Source organism: Pteronotus mesoamericanus, unplaced genomic scaffold (genome assembly GCF_021234165.1).
Source record: "Pteronotus mesoamericanus isolate MK-2021 breed Mesoamerican mustached bat unplaced genomic scaffold, CSHL_Meso_final scaffold_1186, whole genome shotgun sequence".
Classification (NCBI taxonomy): domain Eukaryota; kingdom Metazoa; phylum Chordata; class Mammalia; order Chiroptera; family Mormoopidae; genus Pteronotus; species Pteronotus mesoamericanus.
The window spans coordinates 3,000,821-3,012,861 of NW_026555302.1; the positions used below are offsets into that span (position 1 = coordinate 3,000,821).

Here is a 12,041-nt window from a genome sequence, read left to right on the forward strand (position 1 = left end):
ATATGTGGTATAAAAAATAAGTACTCTATGACTTTAGATAAGGTGACTAATCAGACTCACAGATTTTGCTAAAGGTCCTATGAATAGGAGACTTCTGATCTTGTTAACAGAAACATGTCAATAAAGGGAAACTGAACTGCAGGATAGAGTGGGGTGTGCGAGAAGGAAGATAAATGTTGATTTAGATGTTCAAATGGCGGTGGCCATGTTTTATCAAAACAGAAATTTCCAGAAGGGAACTGTAAGTGAAAGTCGGAAGAGTTTCAGGGTTGGAGATAGATATTTAGCAATCTAAAACTATATGGCAAAAAATGTATTAACGGTGGTATTAGAAGAAGTACCAACAACTATGTAAGCGGTAATATTTGTGTAGACAAAGGGAGAAGAGAGATAGTGACAAAACCTGAGGAAGATATGATCTCAAAATTTAAGGGACAATCAACAACATCAAATGTTGAAATCAAACGAAGGAGAATAAAAGAAGGATGGCGGTCCATTGGATTAGGGGAATAGATAGTATATTTTAGTAATTATTTTAATTAATTCAACAATGGGTTAACAGTTACCCATATGTAGTCTATTTGAGAAATTTTGGGGTAAAATATCTTATCCACGTGACCCTCAAATTACAATAACTTAAAACACCACTCATTTTCCAACTTAATGAAGTTTTTGGAAAACCTAATAGTTATTACCTCAGTGATGAAAAGTAACCTGTAATTTATTTGTAAACGTGTTTATAGTTCTTCAGTTTCTTGTTCTAAAACAGTTTTGAGGAAGTTATCTGATGTTAAAAAATAATTGATTTGAACCATTGCTTCAATTTTTTCTAAGAACCCATGGATTCAGATTTTATGATTTAATTGAAAATACAAGAGAAACTTTTCCCATCCACGGCACCTGAAGAGAGGCACTGACCGTGGCAGCTGAAGTGCACACGGACAATTCCAGCGGGACTTACTACAGTGCCGTAAATGGCCAGGGAGCCATTGCCGAGCTGACGGATTCTGTGGTTAATTTCGATATCCACCCCCTTTCGGCTCCACTGAATGGTTGGGGCAGGATCTCCTTTCACCTCACAGTTCAGGATGGCGTTTCCGCCAAGTGGCTCAATCCAGTTAGAAGGGTAATCACCTTTGAAGACTGGAGGTTCTGGGGAAAAAAAAAACAAAACACAAGATAAGGATAAGCAAAATGAAGCTCTGATCATTTCTTTGTGATTTTGACCTATTTAGAAAGATGATTTAGTGAGGGAGGAGATAGCCACTTTCAAACCCCATGAATTTTCCAATATCAACTGTTCATGCTCATCACTAGATAATCTCATCAGCTCCAATAATCTAAGCAGACGATTACACATTGTGCCAACTGCTGTCTTTGCTTACCTGCTTTGAGTTGAATGTTCATCATATTCTATTTCTTATGAATATGCACATCTGCGAATTGGGACTAAACAGATTACCAAATTGAAGTTATAGTGTATGACTACATAATAAGGAAGCAAACTACAAACCATTTATTATAAATAAATTGTAAATAAAAAAACAGAGCACTTGTACCTACCTTTCACATAAACAAATCCAATTGCCTTCACAAAACCAATGCTGTTCTCTGCGGTGCACACGTAAGTACCCGAGTCCTCTTTGGAAACCCTTTCAATAACAAGTTCGCTGTGTCCGTTGACACTGTCAAAGTGGGCTGAGAGAAACAAGTTAGGAGGCAACACAAATAGCTCTCAGGAACCTGGGAAAATAATCACAGCAGCTCCAAATTTTGCAAGTTAGATTTATGTGCTGGTCAGAAATTGAACCTTGGGAGAAGAGGGTCTTTTCCACAGACCCCTTTTTCTGAGCTATTTGCTACATCTATCAATGCTCGTTCGAAGAATGAAAAACAGCAGAAGGAACGGGAAAAGAGAATAAAAACAAACATTTAAAAATTATTTTAGATTGAAAGTATATCTTTCATCTCAAAGTGCTACCTAAATCTGGCTCAGAGTCTCTCTGGGTTTCAAAAATCTTTCATTGAGAAATATGAGGTTTTCCTTTTATTTATTTCACCACAACTTTTCCTCCCAAACAATTTACATCAAAACCACAAAAATCTTTTCAGTTGTAATTCAGCTGACTTGGCAGGTCAGAGGGGGTGTCAGAAAAAACATATACCAGTTAGGTAATGACAACATGATTAAATTTCTAGTAATTTAAACCTCTCCATAAGTGGTTATGATATAAATACTTGCAAAGGTAGTATCATATTTAGAATACATGATAAGGTCAATTCTAAGGTAACTGATACTAAATAAGATTCTGATTAGACCAGCCAATATCTAATTATGTGAGGTATATTTACCTTGCAGGCTTTCCCCATTCAAGCTGTCTTTTAAGATTTCATACTGTCGAACATTAAGTGAAAAATTAAGCTTTAAAATTTAAATAGCTAATCTAGTACTATACCTTCAGGAAACAGTACTTAGATATTTTGCACTCTATTTTTCCTTAGTGACATACACTATTATTATTAAGGTAATACAGCTGACGAATTGCAGTCACTAACATAAATATAACAGAAAAATCTCAAGCTTATTACTACTTTTCTAGCAAGCTAATTATTAAATGCTAATAGTGCAGGATTTCAGAACTCAATTTTGGTCATGTTCTCTGTAAAATGTGGTGAATCTTCAGGACTCTAAGTAGCCATTTAATCCTTTTATCAATGATGAAGGAGGTCTTGTGGGGATAAGTTTAAGTGCCAGTATATATAATACAGTCTTCTCCTGGGGAGACTGATTATTTTTAGGTTAAAAATATCGACTTATATCCTGCAATATGTGATCCTTTCAGAAGAGTGATAAGAATGTTATATACCAGGTATAGGTTAAAATCCAGGCAAACGTACACATTTTACAGAACGTAGAGAAATCAGTTCTTCATGTAACTTTCAATCAATTCCCACAGATAAAGGAAATGAAGAAGGGGTTAGAGTTCGTTGTGGGTATACTTATTCTTTTCTGGAGAATTTAAATTACCAACCTGGGATAATGTTGTTATTGAAGGTCCATGTTAACTTAGGCAATGGAATACCAGTGGCTTTACAGCTCAATCGTAGCTGTTCTCCTTTATTTAATGACACATCTCCAGGCAGTTCAGTGAAAGTGGGGAGGACATGTACAGTCAGGCTGACAGCGTGTGTGTCTTCACCTGCAGCATTGTTTGCAACACAGGTATAGGTGCCAGAGTCCTCCGGCTTAAATAAAGAAAACCCATAGTGCTTAACATTACGTAATCTCACATCACATTACACACAGTACACAAACTTGCATAGCTTGGTCCGCAAAGGAGCACTCTTCTGCAAAGACAGTTTAAATTTCCATCTCGCAGGCTGACCCATCGATATATCTTGCTTTCAGCATAATTTAACAGGCGTTAAGAGTTTAAACAAAAGCCCACAGCTTACAGAACTCTATCTTTTTATAGTTTTAAGAGCTCAGAAAACTTTAGACTGTAAAGTCTATTACACAGCTAGTGTCTTTCTGCTCTGCATTGTGCAAACAGGGAACAAGTGATTCTAAAGACTGGTCACATCGCGACAGTACAGTTTGCTCTCTGGGTAATGGGGCACCACCGACCACCAAATTTTCAAAGGAAATGGCAGGAGCAGGGGCAATACGGTTTGCAATCCTGAAGTTTCCCTTGCTAAATCCATTAGCCAGTTCTTGGCACTCATGTTGCTAGATGCATTGGCGGCATGTGAGCAAATTATGACCCCTTCTCTTTGACACCATGTCTTCACTTGGCTTCCTGGACCCCCCACACCCCTAGGTTCTTTCCTGTCTCAGCTGTTGCTCCTTTTCTATCTCCTTGGGCTGGCTCCCCCTCACCATTACATTTTAATGTTGAATGAGAGGGGGGTGTGGAGGGAGGTAGAGAAAGGTATGAGGGGATAAATGGTGACGGACGGAGACTTGACTTGGGGTGGTGAACGAACTGCACTGTGTGTGGACGATGTGCTGTAGACTGGGCACCTGAAACCTGCAGAATTTTGTTAACCGGTGTCACTCCAATAAACTCAATAAAAGGGAAATGAAACAAAACACATTAAGTCCGTCAAGACTTAGTAATGAAATTTAGGCATTATACACGGTAAGGAGTTGGAATAAGATATGCACAAAAGCTCTGAAACTGATTCACATTTTAATCATGTTTCATGTTTGGTGTCAAGTGTGACACTCTCAAAGCACAGAACATTTTTTTCAGAACACATAACATTTTTAAAAGTCATGTGCTATGCACAGACATATATTCTTCCTCAAAGGGACTACCACTGAAAAACTGGGGTGCTTCTGATAGCTACTATTCTGCAGGTTGGTGAGGTACCCCCTAAGAATACTAACAAATATTTAAAAATACTCAGCATGCATAGAGATCCCTAAGGCTTTAGTTTCCTTGTCAATGATTGGAAAGGGTTATTTAAAAATCCAAAAAGAATAAAAAAACAGCTTTTTGGACTTGCTTAATAATATATCAGACATTCTTATATCTCCATTAATTATTTGCACACATGGTTATAAGTATGGGAAATAACAAAGGCACTTAGAATGCTTTTTCTGAGAAAACAGATTTCTATAAAAATAAAATAACAATTTAAAAAGGAGGTCAGTTATGAGTTCTTATCCGTTTAATACTAGTCTCAGACCCGGGACATATAATGAAATGTGTAAAATAAATGTTGTGGCCTGAAATTATGAATATTTTTCTTTCATTATTAAAAATTACATTTTCAAGTTAAGTTATTACAAGTAAGAAGATAAATTAACAATCTGGCTCAATGTATCTACTTGTGTCTATTACACTTACCACAACATTTTCCAGAATGAGTTCTCCATAGGGCTCAACGGTGTATTTTCCTAACAAGTTAGCTAAAAGAACATTGCCTTTTTTCCAGTTAATTGCTGGTGTGGGGATTCCATCAGCCACACATGGAAGGACAGCTTGTGAATTCTCACTGACCGTGTAGGATACTTCCGTACTTCGGATTCTGGGGGGAACTACAAAGAGTTTAAAATAGACGGTCATTCAAGATGCTGAGTTCAATATTTTTATTCATACTGAAAATTAACACACAAAAGATTTTTTTAAGATTATTTTGCTAGAAATCCTAAAAAATCTATTAAGATATGGATTTGTTTGTTACTATAAGAGCAATCAATATTTTTGATGCTAGCAAGAACTATAATGGATTTGAACTTGAGTATGTTTACAATCAGTTTCTGAGCAAATGACTTAGAACAGGGTGGGGATTCTTTACATTTTATTTGGCTTCCCGACTTCTTTACTTGAGTTTCTTGTCCTATTGCAGTGAAGTAAAATGAGCAAATACACAGGAGCAACAAAAAAACAAAAACATTTCTATCATTGTATAACTGTGGATCTGTATCACAGACATATTGTGAGAACAAACTAATAAAAGTCACTAGTTCAAACACTGTAAAACACTACCCCATACTGAATGTCACAACGTTCTAAAGAAAAATAATTTATTGCAGTACTTCACATGTGTTACAACAAATGCAAGTTAAAAGCAGGTCAAGACACTTAATTCAGTTTTTATACTCTCACAGAGGCCTTTTATAGTGATTTCATCACTCTGTGCATTGTGATACCAAATATTTCCTGTGCCTCAAATTTTTTTGAACTAGAATTTAGGCAGTAAAGATAAATTGAATGCTTTGGTGTACTAAAAAATACCTTAGTGCATGTAGAACTAAGACATTCTAAGGAAAAGTCTTTAAAGTCGTCAGAATATTTGGCTCAAAAAGTAAAAAATACCTCCCCTCCTACAACAATGAACTTTGGAATCATTAAAACATAATAGTGAGAAGTGGATCAATCTTAACACATTTTAAAAAGTGACAGAACAGTTGGTTTTAGCAAAAAAAAAAACCGCAGCTATGTGTAAACTCCAATTTGTCATCCTTTTTATGATGATATGAATAAATGTACAAACATGACTGAGTGTATGTATAAACATTACAGATAATATGAAAATCATAAAAATCTGTTTTGCTTAATGGTATATCATAAATATTCAATTCATTTTTATTAAATTATGCTGTATTTTTATCATCTCCCTTATGCTGGTTTCCTTGGTGTTGCTACTTCTTTTGTTCACTGTTATAGAGTTCTGACATTAGCATATTTACTTCAATTCATTCTTTTTCAAAATAAAAAATTTAAGGCTATGCATTTATATTTGAGTCTAGCTTTGGTCACACCCCATACATTTTGATATATACTGTCTTTATTTTTATTATTTTCTGAATAACCTGAAAATAAAACACATAAAACATATTCTTTTACGTAACTTGTTGGTTAGAATGGTATTTTTTAATTTGCCTGTGGTTGGGGTTTTGGCATTCAAAGTTCATCACACATGTCTAGCTTTATTGAATTGCTGGCAGGAATTGTGGCATGTTTTCTTAAAAATGACAATGATTTCTTTTTTGTTTAGTATCTGGTTTATTTTGGTAAATTTTCTACAATTACTTGAAAACATGAGTATTATTTATATATTAGCTCCTTATTAAGGGACTAATGTATATTAATTAGTTCAACTATATTCACTAAGAGCAGGTATAAACCAGGAAAGAAATTTAGAAAACTCGTAAGGTTTTTTTTGGCTAATTATTCATTTATCCATTAAAAGTGATTTCAATTGAACTTTATTAAGTTGCAGCAAATTCAAATACAGCTGAAAAATAAAAAACAGCTTTCACAAATTTTTGAAAAAAGCAGAATTCATCACTAAAACAGAAGTAATAGTACTATTACTAAAACTGATAATATTACTAGTACTAATAACAGTAGTGAAAATAGTAATTAGAAACAATTTGATTTGCTTATTGTTTCCTACCACTGATAGTAATAGTTATTCTATCTTTGGTTTTACAATATACATTATCAACTAAAATATTTCAATGCTGATCTTTAGATATTTTATTAGTTTATTATGAAGAAAAGAAAGGTATTTTTTTGTCTTATAAAAATAAACATGAAAATATTTTGCTACTTTAAAATAATGAATCAAATAGATCTCTAATGCTCATCAGGTTCATGCTGTATTTATAATGTCGGTCATGCTTATTAGTTTTGAGCCAAGATGACTTTCAACTTGAAAAGTAAAGCAGAGTCACAAACACAAATGGACTCATCATAAGCCCAAGTATAGATCCCAATAATCACAGTATGAGGGGATCATTGGCAACACATAAATTATCCCAGCTATATTAACTACATCTCTTCTTCTCACTCCCATATGAGCACACACAAATAAAGAATGCCTGCAGAAAACAGATCTGAAGGGCAAGTGTATCTCTACCACACACGCGCACGCACACATACACACACCATATTTTGAATTGCTGGTTTCGCATGGTTTTGATTTCCACCAGATGTTTTCCTAGTGGTCTTTTCTCTTTGCCACGGCAATGCAGCAGATTGAAATAATTTACATGAAACCACCTACCATGGACAGTGAGCTTGGTGCTGGAGCTGCTCGCTCCTGCCACGTTGGCTGCCATGCACGTGTACCGGCCAGCGTCCTCGGGCTGAGCAAACGCTATCTGCAGAGCCCCCGAGCTGAGGGTGCGCTGGCGGACTGATTCCACCACCGCATGGCCATCTTTGTGCCACGTCACGTCCGGTGGCGGGAGGCCGTCGGCCTCGCACGGTAGTGTGACGGGCTTGTCCACAGCAGCGATATGTTCCTTGGGATGAGGGCCGATGACTGGGGGAACTGGAAGATACGAAGTTCGAATTTCATCTTAAAAGCACGAATGTGCCATTTACACGCTACAGTGCTGCTCTAGCAAAGTGACGTCATATGAATAAGAAACCAAATCCTGGCTTCAGCCTGTCACCATCAAAGGGGCTACTACGGTTGGCTTTCATGAACTCATTTCAGAAAATTATTCTCTATAGTGTTAACAAATTAATAAATAATCAATTTTAGCTAAGGATATAAACATACTTCTGAAGGACTGCATGCGCAGAAAATTTAGGCTGTGTTGACAAAGGCACTTTCTTAAATATATTTTTATTGTGTGATTCCCTTCAGCTCCTTAAACTTTCTAACTAGATTTCTTCAAAGTTTGGATATTATTACACTCTCCTTGTGCATTTTCTACAGTGCTTAGTGTGGTATCTCATACATAGTGGCCATATTTAACAAAGTATTGTTTGAATGAATGACTAAATAAATGAATGGATCATGGAAAAGAATTATGTAGATAAAAATCTTCCCACTTCTTTAGAAAACTGTGGAAGGGCTTACAACAAGGGTTTTTCTTCTTAGTGTTTACAATAGGTTGATTACCACCTAGGCATTGGTCTGGATATTCTATGGAGACGTAAAGACATATTAGTAAATAAGTATGAGGGAACAACCAACAAAAAACTCATGAGAAAGGAGAAGACGACACACTCCCTCAAGTCCAGAGACAGTGACAAGTTGCAGAGACAACTGTCATGGTAAAAAATACCCCTTTAAGTGTGTGGATGCAAAAGAAATCCTGAGATATTTAACACCAATTTAAAAAAGCTTGAGAGACAAGGCCAACACTATTCATTGTTACCACATGACAACTAAGAAATGAAATCAGAAACAAGAGGTCTCTGAGAACTCCACTCTTCCAAGTAATGCCCTGTGCACGGCAAGTCCTGGGGAATCAGAACTACTGCTGCACCTCCAGAGGCTGTGGAGAAATGGTCAACCATGAAGAGACCAAATCTTAGGGCACACTAATGGTGGTGAGTAAAATAGAATCATCAAGTTGTGGAAAAAATAGGACCAAGCATGTTAAATGATCTGTACCAACCAAAATTATTTGATTGAGCTTGTGCTTGCAGTTACATACTACATCTGCATGGAGGAGTTGTATTCGGAATTTTTCGCATCTCTAGAGCACGCGATTATCTCTGGCTGCTTTTGGGATGTTGAAATGTTATTAGTTGTTTAATGTGTTTCTTTGTCCCATACTTGCTCATATCAATAATTTTAATCAATTGGTGAAAACAAAAAGCCCCTCAGATCTGGAGCTGTTCTTTTCCATGACCCCTACGTTGCCAAAACCAATGAGTCTTTCTTAGTCCTTATCCTGCTTGACTTCTCACTCACATTGAACAAGGCCATCTGCTCACTTCTTGACGCACTCTCTTCTCTAGCCTCCACCTAGTTTTCCTCTCACTTCTTTGCCCTCCCCTTTATTTTTCCCACTGTCTTCTCCTTTCTTAAGGCCCTAAACAATGCAGTGTCCCAGGGCTTTGTCCGCAGCTCTTTTCTATCCACATTCTCAACAAGTCTTGTGAATTAAAATATGCTGATTGCTTCCTAATTTATGTCTTAGACTATACTTCTCCCATAATCCCTGAATTCATAAATATTAACTGTTTTTCTGACATCTCCACTAGGATTTCTCACAGTTTCCCACATTTAACATGATTAAACACAAACTATGGCTTCCTTCCCCTGAACCCAGCTCCTTCTCTTGCATTCCCTGTGGCACTATCGTCTGCTCACTGGCTCAAGCCCTAAGCCCAGGAAACATTAATTCTTCTGTTTTTCTAACCTCCCAAATCTGATTTATCAGCAACCACAGCAATTAGGCCTCCAAAAATATTCTGAATCTGTCCTTTTTTTCATTAACCCTTGCACCTCAAACACCTGCTCCCACCCCTGGCCAGACCATAATACTCTGTCTAGATGACTTTAATAGTTCTTCCAGCTCTCGTCTTGCCCATTCTCTAAACTACTATCTACAGAGCAGCACAAGAAACTGTCCTCAAATCAAATCAGAGTCTTGGTTAAAGGCTTCTCACTGCATAGAGAATGAAATCTAACCTTCTTAGGGTCATTCTCCACGTGCTGGCTCTGCCTTCTTATCTGATATTCCTCACATCTGGCCAGCCTTCCCCTCACTCATCACTGTCTAGGCACACTGGCGGGCTTCTTCTCTGACTCTTGCCTGCTTTTGCGCATTGCAGATGCTGTCCTCTTTGCCCTGGACACTCTGCCACCTTCACACGACTTACCCTAGCGCATCAGCCAAGTCTCAGCTTAAACGGGACCCTCAGAGAAGCAACGTTAACTACTGAAGTGGTTCCCACGTTTCCCTATTATTTTCTATCTCAGCTTTTTTCCCCTTCTGCCTAGCATATGGCAGAACTTATAATTATTTCATTTCTTTGGTAGTTAGTTTTTTTCCCTTCATATTATAAGGAAAGAATCATGTCTGTAATATTCAATGTATCTCCACTTACTATCCCAATAAATATGTACTGAAAAATACAAAGAAATTAGATTTACAATCTGCAGGTAAGTGAGTTTTACTACAGTCATCAATTCACTATCGGAAAGTCACACTATAAGGCAATTCAAAATCAGCTAATGCAAATTCAGTCACTCATCCATTTTTAGTGCATTTCCTCATTCACAGTAGCAATGCATAAGATATAAAAATTATATCAAGAAAATGTCAGTTAAATGTGAAACACCCCCCCCATTTTGTCTTGAAAACAATTTTTTTCCCATCAAGTTGGCTTAACTGCAGTTATGATTTTTTTTTAAGTTGATATCACAATCCAATGTTTCATAATGCAGCCAAAGTAGTATTATGGAGAGAATGGTTTTAAAAATCACCTTAAATATGAGCTACAGTGAAATAGAGTTCCAAAGGGAGGGTTACAGAAGTTCACAATACAATGAGTTTTCTTATTACAAACAACGCAAAAAGCTCCCCTCCCGAAACATTAACTTTTCTCCTTCATGGGTGTAAAAGAAAAGCAACAAGGTGATACAAACTAAGAATGTTGAGAACTATTTTAGATACATGAATTTTGGTATTGATGGTTACAAATGCCTTTGCAGGGAAGACGTAGAAATTTGGTTTTCGGGTACCTTGAACATTTAGCTTGATTTTGCCCAGGGCTGTACCAGCTGGACTCTGAGCCACACACATGTAAATGCCAGCGTCTTCTCTGACAGCTCTGGAGATCTGCAAGCCGCCGTTAAGAAGAACTACATGGCTTTTGCCTACATCACAGTAACAAAAGCAGAGTGAGAGGAATTGTTATTTTCATGAATGAAATCACACCGACTCCTGCATTAGAAAATGCTGTATAGCCATGATTTTCTTGATAGAAACAGGGGTAGGTACCTGAAGTGAGGACATTGATGCCTTCTTTTTGCCAAGTGATGAGAGGACTGGGCGTCCCTGTTGCTTCGCATGGTAAGAAAATGGGATTGTTTAGAATGACGTCTAGTTCACTTGGCTGAGGCTGAATGACAGGAGGCTCTAGAAGAACCAATCAGCAGAAATAAGCAATGGCGCTCAGTGGCAGAAAAATCTATACAACCATGAGGTTTAAACGTGCCGCATTCAGGATTCTGACACTGTAGCGATTTGATTGTCCCAGGAAAAAGTGAATATTGGCCATGTTACACTTTTTCATTCTTCCTGCTATAGCCAGTTTCCACTGGGAGACCAGAAACAGGAACAGATGATAACAATTCAAGAAGGAAAATAGTTTGGGGGTTGTTCCGTGGGTCGCTGTCTATGGGTCGTCTTTAGTTTACTGAAGACTATCTGCCAGGCTTTCTAATTCTCAATGTATTACTGTGGTTTAGAGCTCTAGGCAGTACCACCTTTCTAGAATTAACATGACAAAATGAAACAAAAAAACCACATCAAGCATTTAATGAGTAAATAGCCTCCCGTACCCTGGACACGAAGGGTCACATGTCGATGGGCAGAGCCAGCTGCATTCCTGGCGACACACGTGTATCTTCCGGCGTCGCTTAATTCAGTGGCGAGCACTTCAATTGTTCCTAAAAGGGAAAAAGTTTTCACGCGTAGTGCGGCCCTGCATTTCTGGTCCAATAAACTGTGTCTCTCTGATTTCTGTGTTTCCATCCTCATAGCATTGTGGTGCTTGGCTTATATTCATACTTGTACCCCCTGAAGTGCCTAGCAAAGCACTTTTGGA

General features: G+C 37.4%; 1 protein-coding gene across 1 annotated transcript in view; it reads right to left on the reverse strand.

Annotated features, from left to right (window-relative positions):
• Window positions 1-12,041, reverse strand: part of HMCN1 (hemicentin 1) — a 392,649-nt gene that overhangs the window by 44,599 nt on the left and 336,009 nt on the right. The window contains exons 78-85 of the mRNA XM_054587651.1: window positions 11,776-11,883; window positions 11,213-11,350; window positions 10,954-11,088; window positions 7,525-7,794; window positions 4,857-5,047; window positions 3,033-3,246; window positions 1,564-1,698; window positions 962-1,152 (exon numbers count right to left, since the gene is read on the reverse strand). Coding sequence (XP_054443626.1) covers window positions 962-1,152; window positions 1,564-1,698; window positions 3,033-3,246; window positions 4,857-5,047; window positions 7,525-7,794; window positions 10,954-11,088; window positions 11,213-11,350; window positions 11,776-11,883 — 1,382 coding nt within the window. The remainder of the gene's footprint in view (window positions 1-961; window positions 1,153-1,563; window positions 1,699-3,032; window positions 3,247-4,856; window positions 5,048-7,524; window positions 7,795-10,953; window positions 11,089-11,212; window positions 11,351-11,775; window positions 11,884-12,041) is intronic.